The 25923-nt window shown below is 41.7% G+C and overlaps 1 protein-coding gene across 5 annotated transcripts in view; it reads right to left on the bottom strand.

Moving 5' to 3' along the window:
* Nucleotides 1–25923, bottom strand: part of PLEKHM3 (pleckstrin homology domain containing M3) — a 137296-nt gene that overhangs the window by 75454 nt on the left and 35919 nt on the right. For all 5 annotated transcript variants that reach the window (XR_002439610.1, XR_002439612.1, XR_002439613.1 and 2 more), the window contains 2 exons: nucleotides 12857–13002; nucleotides 5867–6060 (listed from right to left, as the gene is read on the bottom strand). Coding sequence is in view for 1 of the 5 variants with exons in the window: in XM_021399698.1 (XP_021255373.1) it covers nucleotides 5867–6060; nucleotides 12857–13002 (340 nt within the window). In the remaining 4 variants the exon portion in view is untranslated. The remainder of the gene's footprint in view (nucleotides 1–5866; nucleotides 6061–12856; nucleotides 13003–25923) is intronic.

Raw genomic sequence — 25923 nt, 5'->3', positions numbered from 1 at the left:
TGTAAGTTCTGATATAAACACACGGGAACAAAAATGGCACAAGTAATATTTAATGCAGTGTCCACAAGTAACAGGAACTTCCTAAAATCAGTATATTACTTATAAAAGTAATCAAGTCCCAAAAAGAGAATGAAAACTACCATTTTGAAAGAAATCTAATGCTACTGATCTGTTTGACAAGGAGGTGCAGGCACGCCCCTAAACCAGAAAATGCTAACACGAACCTGAAGATCCGTTATGCCCCCAGCACACTCCTCAGCAGGATGCTTATTATGGTAGAGCACTGGCTTGCGTGCTTTCAATTTACCCTTGACTTAAACAGACTGCAGTATTGCCTTCTGCCTGTGGCTGCTCTGGCACCAGACTTGTTGCTCCAGAAAGTTGAAATAAAAGCTTAAAGTCTACTTTAACTTCATACTGAGCCCTCCACAGTTTTAGCCAAATGTATTTTTTTTTTAATGGTGTTGACTTGAAAGGAGCCCACAAACACAGTTACTTCTTAAAAAAAATAAAAAGCAAGAATTGAAACAAAGAGGCAGTCTGTTTCTAAAAGCTCCACATACAGGCATGCTTGATTTTAGCTAGTGCAATGATCACATATATGCAGTACCTACATAAAACAATGGCAAAAAGCATTCTTTGCATTTGTTTTCTCATCCTTCTGTCCTTTTAGGTGTCATTTGGTCTTAAGACTTGATCCTCTCACGATATCCAGATACCTTCTTTGAATGTGTTTCTTTCTCTCCCTCCCTCCTCCTAATCACCCATGCAACATATTTCCTTTTTTCTCTCAACTCTGAGCTCTATGTGCTGTGATGTGCTATGAAATCACATCCTTCTGTTGCTGTCCTTCTCAAATTTTCTTTTTGCAGTCAATTGCTTGCACAAGCTGTGTCTTTGGTTCTCTTGCTTTGGGATTTTCCACTATCCAAATGGCTTACCCAGTGCAGAGAAAATGGTGAAAAATACTCTCATTTGACAGTCTGGATATGCCTTAACAACCTTCTGTTCTTCTTGGTCTGAAAGACAACCTGACATAGCCCCAGCTTCACATACATGAGGTGTTTGGTTGTATAGTGATTGCATAAGATCAATCAGGAATTGTGTGATGTGTTTAGACAGGTTCCCCAACTGCCACACAAATATTTTGAAAATAATCTATCCTTGTGTCAGAAGTGATATGGCTAAGGCCACACTGTCGGAAGTGACAGGACTCTATTGTTCAGCATAGCTGAATTTGGGCTTGTTCTGTTTTGTGCTGACAGACCAGAAGGCTCAGCCAGGACCACAGGGCTGCAGCACTGGAGGTGCACCTTTAACCTCCTCCTGCAACAGCAAGCTCTAATTTGGTTTTCTTATAACACACTATGCAATGCATCCAGGTCTCTGGGAAGTCTTTCCATGTAGTTTCTCACCACCATACACAGAATGTCGAATTACAGAGGACATTAGAATGAATACTAACATACTGCAGAATCTGTTGCAGAGTATCTTACCTCATTCCACTGCAATCTGTCTATAACATCTGGGCTAGCAACACTGCAAGTTCAGGTGTGTAGCTCAGAGAGAAGAGAGCTCAGAGAGTGCTCCAAAGTAAACCTAGGTTACACTACCCTACAGTAGACATGGAAGTACCAGAAGACCACCTGAAAAAATCATTCTGGCAGGTCTTTGTCCGGAAGAGCCTTCAACAGTGACAAGAACAGTGGGAGGCAGCCCCTCACAGGGAGCGGAGGGGCAGCGCTGAGCTCTGCTCTCTGGGGACAGTAACAGGGCCCAAGGGAACGGCGTGAAGCTGCATCAGGGGAGGGTAAGGTGCGAGTTAGGGAAAGGTTCTGCCCCAGAGGGTGGTGGGTATGGAATGGGCTGCCCAGGGCAGTGGGCACAGCCCTGAGTTGCCAGAGCTCAAAGACTGTTTGGACAGTGTGCTCAGACAGAGGGTTTGACTTTAGGGTGATCCTTTGTGGAGCAAGGAGTTGGATTCAATAATCCTTGAGGGTCCCTTCAAACTCAGGAGATTCAGTGATTCTATGAGACTATGGCATAGGAGCACAGCTTGTTTCACATCCTGAAACAAAAGGAAGAAAGTAAAACCAGAGTAAAACTTGCACCATTCAGTACAGCTTCACAGAATAATCTAACAATTCAATGGACTTGGGGATTCTCGCTCTCTTTCCTACCTATCCACTTTATTGATGTACTCTTGTTTGCTTGTGCCATTTATTCATCACCCTGGAATCAGCAGGCTGTGCTGGGATTTGTATAGCTCCACTTGACAAAACCTAGAACCAACCTAGATTTAGTACTTGTACGCTTCACTCTGGACAGAATCCACACAAGCAATGCAACCAAAACAAGTGAGAACGTGTTGAGTAAAGACATTAGAGGCAAATTACGTCTGTTGCAATCTTGAACCGACAGCCACAACAAATCAGGCATAACAACATCCCTTGTAAAACAGGGTGCTCACCAACTGGCTTGTAGCCTCAGCAGGCCAATCTCTGGCGAGCACTGCTGAAATGCACCAGTGGTGGGCCTTATTTCTCCTCTCAGCCAAGTCTGGTTTTCTTTACTTTTTTTCCCCTTGTAAATATAAAAAGTTTAGAATCTGGAGGAGCAATAGGTGAAAACAAATCACTATAAATGATGAAGACCACTGTTTTACTGTAAGCCTGCTAGCTACTTTTAGGATTTCTTCTGCTTCTTTTTCTGTCTTCCTTCCTTTTTCTCTTCCTGTCTTTCTTAGTCAGCTGCTTCCTCAAAGCCCAGCCCTGAGTACCCTACTAGATGCCAAGCTTCACAAAGTTCCCAAGGTACCTATCGTTGCACACAAGGCATTATAAATAATATTTCTACATTTAAACCAACTGGATCCTGAGTTAACCTGGTTTATAACCATCTGGAATTCTTCAGAAAAAATGACTTGTAAGCACTGTAAACAGTTTCGTCTTCCCAGAGGATATCAAGAGTTTCCAACTTCATTGCCATCTTTGTTTTGTGATCTGAGTTCAAGAGCAAGGTATAGATTTAAAGATGATGATAATGCAAATAGTATTAATAAAAGAAACCTCAGAGTGATCTGCTTTTCCCTAAAAAGGCAGGCTCTATTAGTGTCTCAAAGGCAGCAAGGTGCCAATACAATTAATCAGTCTGTTTTTAGTTCTCCCTAGACAGCAATATTAACAGTTTGTTTCAGTCTGTTTATATGGGCCTGACAGGTCTCCAAGATGCTGTGTTCACTTGCTTGTGATTAATAGTCATTCACATACTAAGGTGAAAACCAAGCAGAAAAATGTTTTCAGAGCCAGATAGATAACTGGATTCTCTCCTCCTTTCTTTCATTTCTAACTCAGAAATGGTACTGTTTTTAGGAGGGCTAACTCCTCCTTTTCTTGAAACTTGCCCATGTGATGAAACAAAGGTAAATTAAAGTCACATATTTACTTGCCAGTTGTGCTCCATAAAGCCATTACATTGATAGTGAGGGTCTGCAAGCTGTCATACTACACGAACCAAACAAAGACACAGGGATCAGTTCTCAGCAAGGGATACTTGCTTCTGGGAAAAGGACTTCCATACTTTCCATTTCTGCAAAACTCTTTCAGGAGATCTGAAGAATCAACTGAGCACCAAAACTCACCCCAATGGAGACTTCACAATCTGAGAAGAAGCTGAACTCTAAGGTGCATTTTGTGCTTTTGAAACATTCCTTCAGTGACTTTTACAGTGCTTTTTAACAAATCCAGGCAAACTGGAGATGTTTCCTTTGTACAAAATCAGTGCCTTAATATTCTCACCCTTCCTGGGCTGAGGTTCTCTCCACCACAGAGTTTCCATTTGAGACACTGTGAAGGAACCCATAAAGAAGAAAACAGAGCATGTGTTTTCATCCTCCCCTCCTACCTTCCTGGGCGCTTCATTCTGATAAAGGGAACAAGCTTCCAGTAATGTCCAGCTAATAGAATCACTCACCTATAGCCACAAAACAGGAGGTGACATATTTGCCCATGCTGCTGCTACTTCTTTTTTTTCTAATCAGAGTTGGTGTTAAATTCTTATCATGGTATTTGTGACTTTTTTTCTGTCTCTTCCCATGCCTATCACCCCAAGAAAAGATCACACACAGATTTCTGTGAGAATTTTTCTCCGTTCTGTCTACTCTCCATTTCTTCAGCACTTGTCACCTCTACTTCTTGGAGGCAAGTTTTTGCCCCCTCTCCCACCCCAATTTGACTCAGTTTCTTTATTAACTCTTCACTTCCTGAGATCTCTTCCCTATCATCTCCTTCCCTCAGCTGCAGCCCTTCAAATCTCCTTCTCCTGTCTTTCCATCATCCCTTTGTCTCTAGGTCATAGACTTCTCTATTTAGACCTCCTTTGATCTCTCTTCTTTCACTCTCTTACTTAAGTACCTTCAGCCTCTTCTGCCTCCTCCTGTCCATTTTAATTAGGGCATTCTTTTCTTCACCATTAATCAGAGGACGCAATTTCTTTTCTGCCACTTTTCCTTAAAAGCAGCCTTCACAAATCTTCTTCTCCTTTTAGTTTTATTGCAGTTGAAGAGGATAGCATAGGAAAATAATTGTAACTGAAGAGTAATACAGCTCTGCATGATAATACTATAGTCTGAAATAAAAGAAAAAGCATCCTAATTTTTAAAATGCTGTGAGCTGCCCTATCAGATAATGGGGATTATACAAGAATACATATACAAACACATACTGACAATCCAGCAGGTCTGATGCAAGAACTTAGTAGGGCACTCTCCAGAAACATGCTGCTATATCCTTCTTGACGTAGTTACTCAAAGAAACAACAGTTATCCACTGAATGGCAGACTTTATCTCACACTTGCGTCAAATAAAGACACTAGTTTGGTCTCCTCTTCCTCTCAGAGAATTCAGATCCCACATCCCTAAAAATTATGCTGAAAACACAGTCACTGATGGCACCTGCTTTCTTATCCTTTGGAAGTTGATAATTTCAAAGCAGTGGCTTTCTTATTTGTGGACTTATCTCACTCACAAATGCTTACCAACATATTTACCACTGGGTCAGCTACATGCACCTGGAACCACTTGTCTCACAACACAGCATAGCCAGAGCTATCTCCCAATCTCTTTAGGAAATCTAGCACGTAGCTTTTTTAAGGTCACCACTGTGTCATGAAGGTTTTAAGAAGATCATTCATTTTTAGCTTGCTTCCTTCAAGGAAAGTTCAGAACTATTAAGTTGAGAAACATTTTCTACTGTGCTGTGACCATGTATTTTCCAGTAATCAAAACACTCTGCAGAGCCAAGAAATGCATGGAAAAGATGGTGACTGAACAAGAGCATGACTACTCCAGCGTCACATAACTCATGAGCTGAGTCACACGCAGGAGACTGCTTCTCCCTCTGCATTTCTATGAAATCATACATATCATAGAGGAGGGTAGTACTCAACCACTGGTTAAGCTTTGCTATACTGTGAACTGGTTCAGACTCCTGACAGTGGCTACCATACTTAGATAACTTGAAAGCCCGACACTGTGGCAGGGATCATGAGGTACCATACATGACTTAAAGATGTTCATGCAGAGTCAAGAAGCCTGAACAGGAGTAAAAGATGCTCACCACAATGTGTGGCCCCTGGGTTAATAGCCGTCAAGAACTTCAGATACTTAGACCCTACAAAACCTACTGGAGCCATCTTCTTTGGCAGTAGATATGCTAGCTACCCAGAAAAGTCAGATCCAAGCACAACACCTTTCTAAATGGGTAACATCTTCAGAACTAGATTGTGGGGGGGGGGGGAGGAGGAGGTGGTAGGAACACAAGACCTGGAAACTATACTTTTATGCTACATGTTGTCTATGGTTCTTACCTTCTACGTAGATCTTCAGCCACTGCTGCTCTGCAGCTGAACAAATAGGCTCGCAGAGATTTTAGCTGCTGTCTCAGGCGGACGACAGTTGCCAGAGATTCAACGTGCTTGTACAACATGGGATTTTCCTGCTGGATATCAATCAGTGGCTCCTCATACACATATTCCAGAAACTCTTTGGCTTGCTTTGATACCTGAAAAACACGCAACCAGTTTAGATAGGCTTTCCTCATAACTCTTTTTTATGCAGATCTTCTCTTCTGTGTTTTGTCAGCCATTTTCTGCATCTGAAGTATTATTCTGCTAGCAACTACAGATGAAAACAGAGCTGAGAGAGAGCCAACTGTCTCTGCTTATAGCCAATTCAAACTTCATCAAGCCCATCAAAGCTGAATGCCTGAGATAATTGCTTACTTATCCAAAGTGCAGCAATATTTGCAGCCACACGTTTTCATTGCAGGATAACACAGTTCACTGCATGTACTTTTAAGCCTTAAAACTACGATCATCAAGTTTCTTCCTTGTTAATACTTTTATTCTTGTTTTCCGTTTGGAAAGAAGCAAGTGATTAAGTGCCAAAACACAACACTGGAAAAGGAAACATATACACTGCAAATCCAATCATACTGTGCTGTCCCAGGATACAGAACTCCAGAATGAAGTTCTACTCCCCTTTGCTACATGCTCAGCCAGCGTGGCTAAAATAATGTAAAAAGAAAATACTCTGAAGTACATTAAGTTTATTAAATTATGGATAAATACATTTGAATTTTACCAGTATTATCCATTTGCAATGTTTCATTCGCAAGAAATTGTTTTAATGTCATTTTCTTGAGAGTACTTTGTTTTATCTCCACCTCTAAAGAGCTACTGTGATCCCAATAAATTAATGGGAGTTTTATTCCCATTAGAAAAGATATTCCTGTTTCTGAGGTGAGATAGACAAAAAACACTCATTTCTCTTTTTTGCATTTTATCACAACTGGAAAAGAAAAGATGGGATTATCTGAAATAAGCTGCAAATCACTTGAAACTGTGCTACAGAAACACTGCGTGTTCCACAAATCAATTAGTCCTCGTGGATCTTTAAATCAGTGTTTGCACTGTTGAGTTGAGGGAGGGCTAACTATGCTACGTTCTATGAAATTAACAAAAGGAGAAAGGGCACACCATAGCCTCTTGAGATTTAGGATGTCATTTCCCTACTAGTGTTGTAAGGCAGGAAGTTGATAAAAGCAATATACTTAGGTCACTTCAAAAGTAATGCCTCCTATGTATTTCCATGGAAACTACAATAGAAACAAAGACCACAATAACACTACTTGACAGAGCAAAGTCTCAGCTACAAAACACTATTTTTCATCACAGTAATCACCGTTTTTGCCAGCGATGAACACAAGCCTGCTTGCCACACTTGTAAAAATCTGCACCAGCACAGGTGACCCACAACTTCACAGCTGTTATGATGGCATCACTGCTACAAAAATGTTACCCAGCAGTTCATCTTTCATCAAATGGAAGTCACAAGGTGATAAATTCAGACTATATGGCGGGCATGGTAGGACAGTTCAGCCAACACTGGCAATGTGCTCCACAATCTTCAAAATGGTACGGGGCCTGGCACTATCATGTTGCAAGAGAAAGGTTGTCTTCTCACCTACCCTGGCTCTGGAAGTTCAAGACTTCAGCTTAGCCAGCATCGCGATGTAGCAGTCAGAGTTGATGGCTTGTCCAGGTTCCAGGAAATTAAGAAGGATCACTGTTTTCCTATCCCAAAAGAGTGTCCATCACTTTACACTCTGAGAACTGTGTCTTGAACTTCTTCTTTGATGTGGAATTCACATGTCACCACTCCAGGGACCGTCGTTTTGACACTGGTTCACAGTGGTAACACCATGTCTTGTCACCAGTAATTATGTGATTCAGGAAACTGTCACCTTCAGTCTCATATTGATTCAATAGGTCCTGACAAACTTGCATAAAGGTCTTCTTTCTGTTCCTGTGTGAGCATTTGTGGGACCCACCTGGTGCAAAATTTGCAATATTCAAGTGTTCCCACCATCACTTCCAACGCACTGAAGCCAATATTCAGCTCAGCGCACAGTTCCTTGGTTGCAATTTGCTGATTCTCAGTAATTAGTTGATTGAGACACTCTTCCTTTCATTGTGTGACAGAGGAGCATGGCTATCTGTGCACAACATGGCTTGTCTTTCAGGTCACTGTTGCCACTGCTGAAATGCACCACCCAGTGCCTCACTGTGTTCACGTCCACTCTTTGGTCTCCATAAAACGTTCAGCAAGCATCGATGAATGTCAGTGGGTGCCATTTTTTCCACATGAAGGAATTCAGTGACACACCTTCACTTCATCCACACTTCCATGTGTCATTTTGTCAGACTAACCCTCTGCTGATAACTGTAACACATCAACAACATGAAATGGAATATTGGTGGGGAGGGTCAGTCTCCAGAGTCATACCACCACCATCTGCCTCTGACATTGTAGACCAACATAATAAAATAGGAGGCATTACTTTCTGAGCAGCCCTTGTATATCCTTATAAAAAGCATCACTCTAAGGAGAACTAGCTTTAAATATAACCTTTTTCACAATGCATGATAAAGTATAGTAATAAGGTCAAGAACAACCTTACCACCAGTAACTACACAGATACGGTTGGTAATTTTCAATACGGCAGATTATAACTCCTCAGATTTCCCAGGTCCTGAAGCTGTATCAAACAGCTCACTTATTTCTATTAAGCACTCATTTCTTTTTCATTTTTTTCCAAAACAATGCATACAAAAGGAATTGTGCCATCTGAATGGAAGCGCAAGCAACATGCTGTGTAAGGAGCAGCACAGGCAATTTGGATTTTACAGACCAAGACTCCACAATTATGTCAAGTTTTCAAACATTAGCATTGTTAATGTTTTTAGACGTGCTAACTGCATTGTACAAAAGAGACCAAAGTCAAACAACTACTTTCAAACTGCTTTTATAATCATTAAACTATTTGGCTGTAATGCCTCAACTATCTCCTGACAACCACAGTATCTACCGTAAATATTATTCTTCATCCACTCATGGGAAAATTAAGCTACATATTCGGTGATATACTAGGAGGCACATGAATGCTAGGTAGAGCAAGCAGCGCCTCCCACATGGAGGGCAAGGGACTCAACTCAGTATTCTCTGTAGACTTTGGGATTTTCCTCACCCACCATCCTGCTGCCTAAGGAACCAGTGAGAGATGACTGTCCATGTGCTACACCCATACCTGTGCACACCTTCACCCTTGTACAGGGGAGCTTTCCAGAGGCTGCAACTTTAAGAGTACAGAAACAAAAGCGACACCAGATCTGCAATCACCTGTGTGACTGCAATACATACAGACTATGATACAAAGTTTAAAATTACCTTTTTGTTGTACAAACCACAATCACAGAGGACCAAACATTACTACTGTTCAGCTCTGGTGCTGCACAGCCTGAGTGCAGCCTTTGAGGGGAGAAAAGTGAACCTTTCTCCGTGCCAACACAATACACCTGCACAGCACTGATTATAGGGAAAAGCAGCTTTGTCCAGCATCATCAGCTGACAGGGAAGTATTGTTTTCACTATGCATGCCTGACACGGGCACTATGTAAAACATTACCAAGTATAGCAAAGTTACAGGACTCTGAAATGCAACCTTATAATGGGAGTGGTCAGGCAGTCATAGTAATTCACGTTGCTATCAGCCAATACACTAGTATGTGTATCAGCACGTTCACAATACCCCAGGTTATACTGGGCAGAACACATATTCATAAGGCAGTAGGAATGATAAGGGGCAAATTGAAGAGTTTTAATTTCAAGCATCACAGAAGGATGGATATTAACATTTCCAGACTTTTCTTTTCAAGAGGCTGCAAATTTACCATTCAGAACTCAATTTACCAGAATCCAGCCTTCCTTGAGGCCTTCCGGCACAGACAGTTCACTTCCTGCTATGTTTGTCTGTTTGCACAGGCTGGAACGTACCTGAACTGAACTGCAGAACTTACTAGCTTCTATGATGGGAAAACAGTTGGCATAAATAAAAGGAAGAAGGCACGTTCAGAAGATTACCTCTTTTTCCCCTCACACAAGCATGAAAAACATGAGTAGGGAAACTGCAGGGAGATAGGAAAAGAAAAAGTGTACCTGAGGACTGAACTACTGCTTGGTTATGACAGAAGACATATGCCTAACCACCAAGTCTTCTGAAAGCTTTTACTGCAGCCAAGGGGATTTTACTTATCCACGGGCTTTCAGGTGCTAAGTGCATTGTTTTTCAACGTGGTAAGAGAAGACAACTCAAAAGATTTCTACTGCTTCTGTTTTTTTCAAGTCCTATCTTGCCAAAAGCAAGACAAGAACCATTTACAAAACTTACTTAGTTGATGCAAGATGGTACTCAGTTGAGCAGGACTTCATGAAACACAGAAGAGAAACATGTCCAATTACATTATATCACCATAAAAGTCTATGTCCTAGAATATGCGCTGCTGCTTGTTTTGCCTCAGACGGGTATGACAGACACCAGAAACCTCTCAGAAGCGAGAAAGGAAAAAAAGGCAATGGAAAGGCATGAGAAGGAATGTAGTTGTTCAAATTCTTCATTCGCTTTCCTTCCATTTAGTGAAACGCTAGGCACATTTTAGCCTGTGCGCAACACTAAGTTTTTGAAGACTAAAGCCCTGTTTCAGCTCTGACCATCATATGTGGCATATGCTTAATCTACTCAGTTCATCTCTGGGGTATGCTAATAGTCCACTGGGGAATGAGACACCCACTGCAGGAGCTCTGCTTTCAGACATTACTGCACTACCTGTGAGGGCCATGGCTGTGTGTTTAGGAGACGCTCTGTTGCTAAGATTCACTTTGGAACGTGGCCGCATGGCTTTATGTGGGCACAATGGCCAATTATCGGAAGTGAAATGCTGACTAATTAAGTGATCTTATTTGAAAACGACCCCAGAGGAAATTATTACTACCAAGATCACCTCAAGGAAGTGGGACAAGATTTCTGCCTTTGCCAAATCAGTACATTTAATCAATACGCTGCTAAGGAATCATGCCTTTTCATTACCAACATTAAGTGCAGCAGCCAACACTAAATTGCCTTTCAGACCATACAGAAAAAAGGAACATCAAACCTTGCCCCTGAATAGCAGAAGGAGACGTGGATGTGCAAGTGCAGGCAATGTGGCCTACCTCAGAAAAGCACTGCTTAGTCAACATGGGCATAAAGCAAGGACAAAAATAAAAGCATGCAGAATTGAACAGAACAGGAAAAAAATCCAAAAGATTTCCCGAAAGTAACAACAGCTACATGTTAACTTAATCCTATACCTGGATGAAGTCAAGATGAGAAGATCCAGCTGGTGATCTCAGCTCAGTTTTGACACTGCTACTGTGGCACATAATGACCCCTTGACCTTCTCTCCCTGTCTCAGCTCCCCTCCCAATAGTTGGAGATGCTGTCATGTTTTCCAAACTAAGTAATGGTTTTCCTTTCTTACATCCATCTCTGAGTGTTTTGGCACAGAGACTGACAAAGTACAGACTGACAAAGAATTTGTTTGTGGTCCCAAGCCACCTCACACAGGTGTAAACAAAATGAAAAACAATTTCTCACTGTAAGAATTACAGTATGTTAGATTTTCAATGAAAGCTTAAGCTTGGAAGTCCCATTTTCATTTCTTCCCTCAGCTGCTTACACCTAGACCATAGGAAACAGAGCATAGTTTTCACTCCCCAAGCTTAGAAACCAAACCAGTTTATTTTCCTGGCAGTATCACTGACACCTTGATATGAGATTTCCTTACCTTACCATCTACCTGTTCCATATGAGGGCTACCTGTCGTGCCCTAGCCTAGCAAGTTCAGACCTTGTCAAAGGCATCCAAAAAAAGAATTCTTAAATATTTATTCTTAGCTTCTAGGAAAGGGAAAGGTTTTTTTTTTTGTTGTTTTTTTGTTTCCACATATCACAGCTTTGTAGCTTCGAGAAATCTTGCAATTTGTGGCTCAAGACTATCATTTTCCTGATGGCAGGCTCTGGCTACCTTTTAATAATCTTCACTTCTGTCAAATTTTCTTCCTCAAGAGAGCTGCTTTTCCTCTAATAGGGCATTTACTGGTTATTTTTTTCCTTTTCAAATAGCCCATCATAATAATATTCGCAGACACAAAACATCAAACAGCTTCTCCTAACAGTGGCTGCTAGGTTTGAAGCTCTAGTATGATCTGGTTTCCTTATGAGTTCACCGTTGTTTCAGCACATGCCCTCTGCTACTGCAAAACAACACTGCTAATATGTTTGTTGGCATAACGCTTGGAGGCACGTAATCAGTTTCCACTATATAGTAACCAACCAGTGAGGTAGCAGCAATAGCAGATCACTGAAGTTTTAGAAAACCTGCTTGTGTTGCAAGTAAACAACTACAGAATTTTCTCTTTACATTATTTTCAAGTGTCCGGTTCAAACAAGTGCCATATAGCAATGTTCTGGCATTCTAGAAATGTTTGTGCCAAGAAATGGGACACACTGGGCTTCTGCAAGCACCATCTTCAGGTTATGCCTGTTTCCAGTGGGCATTTCCACAATTTTAGTATCCATCACTAAGCATTACCAATCTGCAATCTTAATCAGTCATTCTGTCTCTCCCTGTCTCTTGAACAACTAGATAAGCAATGATGGAAAAGATGCCATCAAGAAGAGGAGTACAGCTGCTCCTTTGGAGAAACACCATAGACCTGGCTAAGGAAACTGTGATGAAAATACCTGTCTTCTTGAGAGTATATGGACTTGCCAGGCCAGGGTCATTCTGGCAAGCGAAACAAAGCAGATACTTTCAGCAGACAATGCCTTTAAGCCTCAACATGTGGTAAAACATCTGTGTTTACACAGAAACAGCAATTCAGTTCACTCACTAGTAAATCAACTTACAGGGAGATTACCTTGTACTTGGAAGTATCCCAGTTATGAACCAGTCGTGCAGGGATGAGGAAGCTGTCATCCACATGGCAGGTACAGCAGTAATACCATCCACTGTAGCTACACACCTTGGCTTTCCCATTGGACAGGCCTATGGAGCGCTGACAGCCTGGAGGAGAGAGGAGAAGACTGGGTTTGTACAGCATGCCAGAGGTGCACGCTCAGGATACAATAAGGAAAGTATTATTCCTTCATCTGAGGTCATTTCAACAAAAAATAAACAAAACCAACCTAACTCCACATAATAGCAAACAAACCCTCCACAATCACTATGTCTTTTTCCTTAGAAAAGGAGAAATAAATATATCCTTGGTCTAGTGTTGAAAAAAAACTCAGTAACTTGAGCATGTAGGACAGAGGTCAGAGAGCAGTTAAAGAGTACTTAGCACTTCTCAAGAAACAAAGGCAGAAGAGCAACTTTGAGATACTCAGCATTTAGAAGTCATTGCCATCAAAAAACATAGAATCACTGCCCAGTAAATCATATTCCTCAGTGCCACATCTCCACAGCTCTTGAACACCTCCAAAGACAGTGACTCCACCTCTCCAGTCCAACTCACCACTCTTTCTGAGAAGTTTTTCCTAATACCCCACCTGAACCTCCCGTGGTGCAACTTAAAGCCATTACCTCTCCTCCTATTGCTGTTACCTGAGAGAAGAGGCCAACCCCCACCTTACTACAACCTCCTTTCAGTTAGCTGTGGAGAGTGATAAGGTCTCCCCTGAGCCTCATTCTCCAGACTGAACAATCCCAATTCCCTCAGCCACTCTCCATAAGACTCATGCTCCAGACCATTCACAGCTTCACTGCCCTTCTCTGAACATGCTCCAGGGCCTCGATGTCTTTCTCATAGTGAGGGGCCCAAAACTGAACACAGTACTCAAAGTATGGCCTCACCAGTGCTAAGTACAGTGAGACAATCACCCCTCTGCTCCAGCTGACTACACTGTTTCTGATACAAGCCAGGATGCCATTGGCCTGCTTGGCCATCTGAGCACACTACCGGCTAATGTTCAGCCGAATGTCAACTAATACGCCCAGATCCTTTTCCTACACCCAGCTTGCCAGGGACTCCGCCCAGGACCCAACACTTGGTCTAGTTAAAGTTCAAACAACTGGCCTCAGCCCATCAATCCAGATCCAGCTGTAGGGCCTTCCTGAAGTTTCCTGCTTTAACTAATGAGGAATTAATGAAGACCCTTCCTTCACACGACCACCTGTTTTCAAAAAATACACAAAGTCACTGTATTTGACACCCTTGCCTTTCTCACAATTGTGGCTAAAATGAGCCAACAAGTTCAAATAATATTAATGTAGAGGGTTGGAAGACAGACAGCATAGTCACATGAAAAAATACGCTCAAGACGCAAGGCTAAAAACGTTTGGCCAAGAAACAGTGAGCTATCTGTGGTTGTTATTAACACCTCTATAACACAGCACACATGACAATATTGCTGCTTTTATTTCAAATGGTAGTGTCCCCATATGCCATTACAGCTGTAGACAAATCAGCCCTACAGCCCCACTGGCATACATGGAAGTCTCAGACAGTTTCTGCTGGAGCCAGATACTAAAGTTGATTAGCAGAACCCTCACACATCACTTTTACAGAAGAAAATATTGGTTAAACACAGTTTTATAGGCAGAAGTAGATGGACTGGCTGCTTTTGTCAGTATAACTGATTTTGTTTTGTGTAATTATGTAACTTGTCTCAGAGAGATAATCCTTTTTTCCTCCTAGTAGAAATTATTACTTGGGGAGAGCTTACTGCTCAGCTGCTCTAGTCATAAACGGAATTCCTTCCCCTCATTAGCTCACACTACCATACCCCCTCTGCTCTAATCAAAATTATTAGAACAACCTGATTGGCACAATTAGTTCACCTCCTCCACGTCCCCGCTCCTGGGCAACTTGGCCACTGATTCTCTGAGATACACACTATCAAGACAATCAGTGAAGGACCTGTCCTGTTTCTTTTTCTCAATCAGTTCCTTTTTCTTTTTTTCTTTCCCCTGAAGTGAGGGTATGCATTTTCTTAAAAACAGCAAAGGTATATGGAGTTCAGTTGATGAAATACTTATGTCAATGCTTCCTCCTTTACCATTCATAAAATCAGAATGTAAGTATGTATCAAGTGGTATTACTCAAGATACCTAATGAAAAAAATGTGATCTCGTCTTAGGTGACCTCATCTTAGTTTGATATCATCAAACAGAAAAGATAAATATTATGACTGTAGATTATTGTAATTGCTGAAATAATTCTGGTATGGTATACAGTAGCAGCATTTTTTGCAGAGCAATAGTTTTAGGGCAGAGAGAATGCAGATGTGCCTTTACATGGGTAAACTGAAGACTAGAAATCCAGCAGCACATTACAAAACAAGATGATGTAAGACTGCAGCTTGGGATCATGACTTAGAAGCCAACAGCTTCCTAGAAAGTTGGTTGATGCTAACGCCTGCAAATGTACAAGAGGCGTGTAATGCCCTCATTAATATGTTTTATCTTTTGGTTAGCCTCAAGTGGTCCGGCAGTTCGAACAGATGATATTTTAATGTCCCTTCTAACTATTCTACTCCATTCTACAACTTCATACTTCCCTCAGCACAAAGCAAGCACTTTCCTGTTCTTTTCTCCTTTAACACATGCAGTTTCCAGACTAGCCATTTATAAGAGTTCTCACGCAGACCTGCTCTACAGTGCTGCTATGGATAAAGTCAGTGGGCATGTTTGGTGGTAAGCTCAGTATCAGTACTCTGAGGTACATATAGAACTTTTGTTTTCCAATTGCCTCAGCACACAAAGATGAAGGTTTTGAACAGCTGAAGAGACACAAAATAACCAGTCCTGTTCATCTGATGAGATATTCATCTATTAACTCTGGAAGATGCTCACAAAAGGTACTCACACTGTTGCTATGGAGCCCCATGTTTTTAAGAGCACAGCAGAGGTAAATCCTGCTCCTCCGTAAAAGAAACAGAAAAACATGACCCATCTTCTGCTCACAGAGCAAGATGAAGGACTATACAAAAGACAGCACTTCTTCCCCCTTCCCAAGCTAAATAGAAGCAAGTCCTCAGAGAGCATGTTTGTGTCAGCAGTATCTCAGTACAGCATGTTTTTAAGTGCCAGCATGGTAAAAAGTAGTGGTGAAAGGTCTAAATCTCTTTGCAAGTTGCCTCTAGATACTTTTTTTTTTTTTAATCATCAAAAAGCACTGAAGCGTGAATCTTGATACCGCAACTGACTCCAGCTGTAGCATTCATTACACACAGCAGTCGCCTCACGTTGGTTGAAACAGGCTGCTAAATAACACATAGGGTTTTTCTAGCTCAATGTGTTTGGACCAGCTGATGCAGTACAAGCGGTACAGCTATGACAGAATGAGACTGGTATCTCCTAGCTCAATGCCATTAAAACCTCTATAAACGTTCCCCACTAGCCAACACTTTCTAGGGAATGAGGATGGGACAGTACACACTGTTTTCACTCCCTGCCACGCCACAAGCTGCTGGTTTGTCTTAGCAATCTAGCTACCACCAGTTAGGCTGAAGGCAACAATATGCTAAACTCCAACTTCTTAGATTTGAACTGTCGCCATTCCAAGCTAAAATATTTATAAACGAGAAGACACTATTTAGACATCCTTTCCTGCCACCTCCTAGGACCAGAAACTCATTCCAGTCTAAGAAGAGAGCTTCCCTGGGAGATGAATGACAAAGCACAGAAGTATGTTCTCCTCCTGCTCCCAGAGGACTACATCCAGCCCAGAAGAACTGAAAGGCTCTGCAGTGAAAACCCTGAAGCTCTTTCCCTTCAGGAAGGGTGGCTTTATAAAGAGAAGTTCTACCCAAGCAGAAAATTTTCCCTTACTCCAGTACTTCTCTGCGCCCATGCTCGTTTCCTTGCTTCTCAGAAACACATTTTTACATGGAGTATTTCCCAGTCTTCCTCACACCCTCAAGTCAGCCATATTCTGCAAAGCTACACAACAATTCTAAGGTTTGGGTATTTTTGATGAGAATGCAGCACTGGCACCTACCTTACATTTTCCCTTAGCTTACAAGCTTTGCTGCTGGAAAATCACCATCCTTACCATTCTTATCTGTTGTGATTCATAATGATGGCTATTTCTACAATCCTCTCAAATTAAGTTATCAAAGCACTGATTTTCTTTGATGTTATGCAGTTCAAAGTGATGCAGAGTGTGACAAACATATTTCTATGGCATAGACCACTTATGCTACTTTGTTTTTTTTAAGATAGGGAAAAAAAGAGGAAAAGGAAGAAGAAAAAAAAAAAGAAGAGAAAAGAACAGTGCAGGGCTTAACGCCCTTGGAAATTCTGCACCTAGTCATTCAGGTACATAAACTTGTCATCATGTTTACCAAAAGCAAAGCTAGTACCAATTCCTGGGCTTAAACTCTTCAGTATCCTTCCCCACAAGATGTCTGGATGTAGCCAGCCATCTCACAGATTAGTAACACAACTCAGGAAGTAGGTTTACTTGAGGAGAAGCGACCTTTTACATTTGCAGAAAAAAAAATGCTTGCCTACAAAAAGAGAAAACAGCTTCAACAGGTTGGGGGAAAAAAGCAGCACTACGTTCACCAATTCCCTCACAGCTATTCCTAATGCTCATACAGAATAGTATCCATGAAACTTCTGCACAGAGGTCTGGCAAATCCTGAGCCAAGAATAAGAAGAATATGCCAACATTTACTACCACCCCCAAAATCATCAGATGTTACAGAGGAAGCTACCAACAGGAGAAGTGTGGCTGTCGAACACTGTTAGCAAAGTAAGGTAAGGAATGATCCTAAACCTTCCATCACAGAAAATATAACAAAACTACACTAGAATCAAGCAGAGAAAAGAGGGGTTAGAAAAAACATCAGCAAGAAAGTGCTGCTGGGCACAGATGAATCTCACTCGACAACACCTCTCTGAGCAGAGCAGGAGTATCGACATGAAGAAGCTCATCTCCAAATGCTAAGACTTTAGGAGGAAAGAATTACAAGAAGAAAAGGTTAAAAAGTTATAACAAATCTCTGTCCTTGACATAAGGTGGTGGTGAGAGTTATAGCATGGAGGAGGAATTCAAGTCACTACAATACACTTCCCATTCTGCAAAGCATAGAAAACACCACTTCTGTCACTTTCAGGGTATCATAAAGCTCTTACAGTCATGGCTGATACACACAGCTATTCTTTATCCACATACCTTGTTCTTTAGCCATTTAGCAATAAAACATTGGAGCAAGCTACAGAGGGAAACAAGGAAAAAGGAAGACCAAACTCAAAATAAGCACATAACTGTTTTCCTTATTCAATAAAGTTATTTACTCAGTATTAGGAAAAAGCAACTCCCTCCTGATTGTGTGCCATAATTAAGTCTGTGACAGATTAGCTTAGAAGCTAATTCATTTAGAAACAACATACAATACGAAGAAGAAAAATGACCCACAAACTTCAAAAGACTTTTAGCTTGATAAAGCCATAAAACAGACTAAGCAGAAGGTGCACAGCAACAAATTTGCAGTGTTAGATCAGACATAAAACACTGTTGTAGCTTCTCAGCACAAACAGGGAAAGTGAGAATTATACTTTAGTTGCTGACCTTATGTTGCTGTGCGTCAACCCCAATTCACCCTATGGAAAAACTCAAATTCAATACAAAGACACAATCCAGCTCAGTTAGCACATGCTTACCCAGGTTTGAATCTTTATCTGCGCTTTCTCTTCCTCATAGCATTATTTTTTTCTAAAGTAATTCTACTTCTAAAGAAATAATTCAAACTCCTAAAACTCCAAGCAAAGTCTGACCTTCAGCTCATCTTGCCTACTAAATAGGTCACTCCAAAAAGAATGCCTCCTATTTATTTCCATGGAAACTACAATAGATACAAAGAGCACAACACCACTACTTGATGACGCAAATTCTCAACTACAAAACACTATTTTTCAACACTGTCACCATAATTAGCTGACTTACATGGATGAGCTGATCAGAGACTTTATTTCATGGTGTGACAGCTATGCATGCCCACCCAGAACATGACTTGTCTTTCACATCACTGTCACCACTGCTGAACCGCAGCACCCACCACCTCACCGTGCTCGCATCCACTGTTTGGTCTCCATAAACGTACAGCAAGCATCGATGAAAATCAGTGGGTGGTGTTTTTTCCACATGGAGGAATTCAATGACACACATTTGCTTCATCTGCACTTCCATGTTAGGTGCCATTTTGTCAGACTGTCCCACTGCTGCCATCTGTCGCACAGCAATAAAAAGTAACAGAATATGGGTGGGAAGGTTCAACACGAACTGCTGTACCATCAACCTCCGCCTCTGACATTATGGGCCAACATAATAAAATAAGAAGGATTGCTTTCAGAGCAGCTCTCCTAATTACCTACACAACACGTAAATCCCACATTATTTACCCCAACAACATACAAAACATTCTTGAGTTATGATCTATATCGGTTTCTCCAGAAATAAGGAAGGCTTCATTAGCCCCCAATTCCCAACTTTGTTGTTTGGTTTTTAACAGACTCCAAAGGATGGACGAACCCTCCTGACTCTATGGCAAGCCCGACTATTGGCTGGAGCTTTGAACTAAGCCCTAAATGAATAGCTTTCCCATCCTGACTAGTGCCAATAAAGATAGCCCAAGATAACTTGGCCACCCACCCCAGGCAGGCTTGCTGGTTGCTGACCCCAGCCTAGGCTGTGCAGATGGGTCAGGAAGCACCAGTCCCTTCCTGCTGCTGGCAGCTCACATGCACACAGCAGCTCCCCAAGGCAGATGAGATGAGTCATCCTCTACGCACCCAGGCTTTCTTCCAGTCAGCAAAACTTGGTTTAATACAGTCATACAATATTTAGACTGTCAGAGCTAGGTGTAGTAAACAACATCCTTTGTGTCAGTCATGCTGAACACACAGATCTATCACCCTCTCCAAGAAGATCAACAATGAAAAAAAAACAACCATGAGTGGAAAAAAGCCAGGTGACAGCACATATAGACTTCATCAATTAATTAAGGGCAAAAAAAAACAGTAGCTGTGCATCAAATGGCAGCAATGAAACTTCACTTTTCCCAAAGAACTTGCTCCAAGAGAATTAAAAACAGCAATGAAGACATGCTTCACATGCAGTTATGGTTTGTGAATCCTTTAACAGATGGCCAGTCTGTCCAGCGCTTTGAAAAATTCCTTTCTTCTCATTCACAGGACCACAAGCACTGTCGAAGAATAGGATACACCTCAACTAATTTGCTGTTCTTTCCCCATGTCCTTACAGAGTTATTCTCTCCAATATGTGGTGCTTTGCTGAAATTCTGAAGCACTCCCAGACAGAAACAAGTAAAATTTCCCACGGAATGACTTAGTGGCGGACGCTGGTAGTTCACCAGCTCCTTAATCAGGGGTGGGGTTTGAATGCACTCTCTGGGCCAGCTCTTGGAAGTCTGCCAGCCATGAGTAAACTGAGAATTTGATGTGATTAGTAATAGTATTCCCAATCCTACAAATGATGACACTCATAGTTGGTTTTATGCACTAAGAAGGCAGCCAAGAATACAGAAAAGAGCAGGTGAGCTGTTTGTGAGATCAGAGCAGATGCTGGTGCCAGTGTCCGCATCTGTGGCCAGGTCACTTCACACACAGAGCCTCTACTTAATTCAGTTTTCATTCCTGCTCTGCAATTCGTTTGAATACCACTTAATTCCATACTGTTCACTCATTTACTTACTCTGAAGGCTCCCCAGTTTGCTAAGTTCCATTTACTTTATAAAGTGGCTATTAACATATGTTGAAATAATCAGCCTTGTTTCCATTCAAATACACAGCTGATTTTGTACCTTCTCTTAATATGAGGAGCAACCGTGAATTTAGCGCGGTTATACATTCTTTAACAACGTTAGCTGAATTTCTTCTTGGCTACACATCACTACCACAGCGCTACCTTGGGCATACGTACTGCTCAGATTTACACAGCACAGGTATGAATAAGCCCATCAACGTTGCAGAAGGCCCGATAAAGAACCTGAAACCCTCCCAGCAGCTGGCATGTGGTTTATCCACAAACTTCTCTTACATTTCTGCTGTTCTCATACAAACGTAGCAGTTTTGCCAATAATACACTGCACTGATACGTGAGCTGACTTGCTTGATTTAAAAGATGCTAACCCAGCAAATGAAACAGGTTCTTGTGACGTGATCCCTATTCTCCAGAGAAGAATTTGGGGACTTTAGAGTTTTCAGGGCTGAAAATGCTTCCATTTTTCCAGGTGTAGCTTTCTCTATTCTGACACAGATGAGACTTGGACATGTAGACATCCTGGTCTTGATATTCTTTTGTTTAAACTTTATTTTAATTAATTCATCAACACATACTCCTGGACTGGCTTCACTGGACAAATGGACCAAAAAAATAGTGAAGAGTTCCTTGGGGCCAGCAGAATTAATTCTTAGGATTCACAAGCCTGGAGGACACAAGGCTTTGCCAAAGTGAAGCATAGAGCCTATGCTACAAGTAGGCACATGCTCACTCACAGCAAAACTGAGCTCATTCTCCCAGCACCATAGATAACAAAAATAAAAACAACACATTTTAGATTGGAGAAAAAAAATCTACAACAATAACTTGCTAAAAACCTGAAGAGTTGTTCACGGAAAGATTAGAATTATAGGGTGACATATCCCAGTACAGGGAGCAAAGGTACACTTTAAACTTGCCAGGGGAAATACATAGATTTATCGGCCAAGACCTGTGTACCAGCTATTCTGCCTCCAGGCAGTAGTAAAATAGCAGCAGAAGATTGCAAAGTGCACATAAGGGTACAGGACAGGCACTGAACTGGCCAGGTACTCAACTGAACTGCCCTTCCAGGCAGCAGCAGGCCAATCTCAAACCAAATCCAACAAAGGAGAAAATCCTGCTCCGTGAAGGCACTGATCAAATGGTAGGAAGGTGAAGGACCTAAGTGCTATGAGATTACACAAAGCTAACACTTTCATTGCCATTTCCCCACAGTCAAGCTTTCTTAAAACTGAAGAGCTCATTTACTTTACCTCTGAAAATGTAATGTCTTATGTGAGCATAACTGATCACTGATAAGAGATTTAATCAATTCAAACAAACGAGACACCTTACAATGTCTTCTGACGCCAGCCAAATGAGATGCCACATGATCAAAGACCTCGTGGACCAGCAACCTCATGTTCCGAAACATGCAAGTGCACAGCAGATGAAGCACTGCCTGCTAAACAAATTCAAGTTACCCTGGCATAGAAACCTTCTCTCCACACCTCCTAACAAGTTAGTGGCTTTGTTTAGGTATCACGTACTTTTCAGACATTACTTTAGCTGCTTGACAAGGTCTTTTTGCTCAACTGGATTTGGCCTAGCTAAGATTTTAGACATACCATTATTATCAATGGAAATTTTACTTCTTAATCAATAGAAACATGGCCTGAAAGTGACATACAAGACCTGAAGACTGTTCTAAAGAAAGATAATTAAGTAATAAAACCTTTACAAGGCAAAACACATTCTTAGAGGGCACTACAAAGTCTCAAATACAGGGAAGACAAAGAGCTGCTGACATCTTGGAACAAAGAGATTAGCTGAAAAGAAAACAAGCATAAAGTACAGTACTTAGCACAATCCTGTAAGTCCTGGACAAGTGAGAACAATTATTATTGGGAACTAAAAGAGTGACAAGAGAGCTGACAGCTTTCCTAAGGACTTTTTGGTATTTTATTTTTGTGCTATATTTGCTAAGATTTCTCTCCTGCTATTTCTATTTCTGTTACTTGCTGCTATTAACTAGGTGCTGGGTGTGGTAACGGTTCACTAAGTATTAGCTAAATTCAAGGAAGGAGCCCTCTTGCTTTTCAACTGCCTGGCTTTTTAGGAAGTTGAATAAGTCAACATGACATTCAGCTGATCTATTTTATTTTATTTTTAATTACACTTGCCGCCTTGCAATTTATTAGCAACACATTTTATTTTTGATTGAGTTTATTGTTACCAGAGTTTGAGTTGGTTTTAGACCAAGGGAGTGAGCAAGAGCAGAGGCTGCATGAGCTGGGCAAGTAGCACTGGGCTCTCCCCATCTATACACAGGATCACAGCACTAGAGGCAGACTGACTCCTTGAAAGCCAGCAGCTTTCCACCTGCCGCCTGATTTGACAGGGCTGCAGGCTCAGGAAATAGCCAGTTTACTAACACTGGCTACTCTGCTCCCAGCAATCAGTTCAGCCAGCTAAGTCAGCAGTGCCACAACAGTATTATTTTTTTTCTTCTGGCAAGTGACAAGTCAAAGAGAAAGCAGAGAAGAAAAGACAGAAGGTACTCCAAAACAGGTGTGAGGAAAGCCACACAGAGGAACAAAAGGGTGTAGAGTACATTTTGCAGAAAGCAGAAACTCCCACATCCATTAGGACTCGTTGTCAAAGCAACAAGTGTTCCTGGCAGGCTGACCACTGAAAAAAAAAGTTTGTTTTAATGAAAGGACAAGGAGAGAAAAAAATAAAATGGGAAAAGAAAGAAACATTTAAAGATCAGGAGCCATGCAAAAAAAAATCAAGAGTCAAGGATAGAGGCTATTTGCCTTCCTCATCTACAGAAAAGTGAAGGCACAAACCAAGGGAATAGCAAATGGCAAGGGCTGCTGGGGAATTCTGCTCCTGACAGACCTCCAGAAGGGGTTCTCCAGGACAGACAGCTAGCCGCCCTTCCCCAGGAGCCTGCAGACAACCCAAACAGGGAGAAAGGAGTGCCACTGGAGTGCCCACAACTGGCTACCATTGCTGGCAAGACGCTGCACCTGCCAAGCACACCTTCATGGAAGCCACCTCAAATTTGTAATATGAACAGTTTAGAACTGCTCTTGAATCCAGGTAAAATAAATAAGTAGAAAGAAAAAAATAACTAATAGATCACCCTAACATGTTTTATTACCTACTTTATTAAAAAAATCAAGTCATAAAACCTAGTATTTACAAGCTTGCACTTGCAACCAACTTTCACTCCATACCCGTTCAAGGACAAGAGGTCTCACCTGAAATGTCACTCTAGCTCAGAGCCCCAGACGCTCCCCACAGGAACATTGGTACACTCTGCACGATAGCAACAAGGCAGGAGCAAACTTGCAGGTATGTGAACATATGAAGGATAGAGGAGGGTGCCATTCTAGTGCCAGTAGTTTCTAGCTAATTCAGCTTTCTAAATACATTGCTGTTCAAAGTCAGAAATGCAACCAGTGGCACCAAAGGAAAAAGAGTTTATAAGAGCATGCCTCACCACATTCATCAGTAGCCTGATATATGTTTTGAAATTGTAAGAAATAATACCGTCTTCCCCAGTAACAGAAAGCTAAATATGCTGGGAAAAGATTTTGCGTCTACTGACCAAGAAAAAGACACTTTTTTTGCCTTCTGACTCCAGTGTACTAAGTTTGTCCCCCTGCCCCATGACTACATATGACACTGGCTTATATCACAAGTTGAAAAGTGCCAGTCAGACTCCAAGATAAACTTGTCAATAGAGTAGTGCAGACATTCTTCCATACCTGCTTGTGAATGTCAGCTGTTTGTCTGGGAGCAGTCCCTCGAAAAGCCTTTACTAAAGGAGAAAGGAAAAGGGAGATACAGAGGGCAATTCAAACAAACAAACAAAAAAACTAAAAACAAAAACAAAAAAAAAAAAAAAACAAACGGGGAGGGGAACCCCACAAAGACTGCAAAGAGGAGTGGAAAAAAAACCAGGAAAACACAACCTCTCCCCATCGGGTCCTCCCAGCAACCTTCTTTATCAGAGGTTCATTGTCAATCAATTAGCCAAGGCAGCAGGGGTCTGTAAGAAGGGGGGTAGCCTGAGAGACAATGGTCTGCCCTGTTGTATTACTATTTAATCACTTTTCCTAAATAAATAAAGCAGCCCTGAGGTGCTGTCATGTCAAGGGAATTTATAACAAAAAAAACCCTTCATTTTTCATTGGTCATTACTTTTCCTTCCCTCCCACCCCTGCAGGACTAGAGAGGGTTATTACTGTAGCCTTAAGTTCCATCTTTGTGTTGCTTGCCTTTGATTCCCACTCGGACCTTGCCACTTTCTGGCACTAATTTGTCAGGCCGAACAAAGGAGGGATTTGTACCTCCTGTAAGGTCTCAATTAGGAAAGGCTTCTGCTGTATTATGTGCCATTGGGACAGGACACAAAGACGGTAATTACAGGAATTTGCACTAAATGGCTGAAGAATTCACAGCAAAACTTTTCTTTCTCCCCCTCCTCATCCTTTTCCAAGCTTACCCCTCCCTGCAGCCCCGGGGAAAACTGCTCTCAATGCCTGCAAGATGTAATTACCAACAGCAGGCCCCTTACTTTAAACACCAGCCCACGCAGGGAACAGCACAAACTGCCTGCAGGGAGCAAGGTACAAGGAGGGAGACTTAGCGTCTCCAAAGTCTCCTCAGCACAACCTTTCTGAGCCAGACAAGATTTCTCAGTTTCTCTCAGTTATAATTAAAATCATTCGTTTCTTTGTGCTATGTTAACAGCCAAAAGTACCGGCTGACTTTTACAGACCAACTCTGAGGGTCTCAGGGCAATCAGCAAAGGGTACGCTCCCACAGTAAACACTGTGTTATCCCCATCCTTGGGTACAGGTAGTCCCAGTGGTGGTGTGTGAAATCCAGGAAGCAGCATGTTTCTTACAGACTCCTCACAATTCAAATTTCTCTGAGCAAGAGAGAACTGAGCTTTTGCTCAGTTCTGGAGACTGAGAGGAGCCCACAGGAGCACTGGGAAAGTCTCACATGTATCAGGAAAGGACACAATGTGACTGGCACTGTCAGAACATTTTATTTTAGTGGGGAACACAAACGAGTTCAGATTAAGTGTCCCATATTTGGTAGAGGAAATCCACCACTTCCTACTCAAAAATCTCTTCCCATACAATATAACGCAACACTAAAATCTATCTCACATTGCAGACACACATTTCGTT

The sequence above is a fragment of the Numida meleagris genome, chromosome 5, assembly GCF_002078875.1.
Source record: "Numida meleagris isolate 19003 breed g44 Domestic line chromosome 5, NumMel1.0, whole genome shotgun sequence".
NCBI lineage: Eukaryota > Metazoa > Chordata > Aves > Galliformes > Numididae > Numida > Numida meleagris.
The sequence above is the reverse complement of the archived record's forward strand: the minus strand, read 5'-3'. Positions and strand labels throughout refer to the sequence as shown.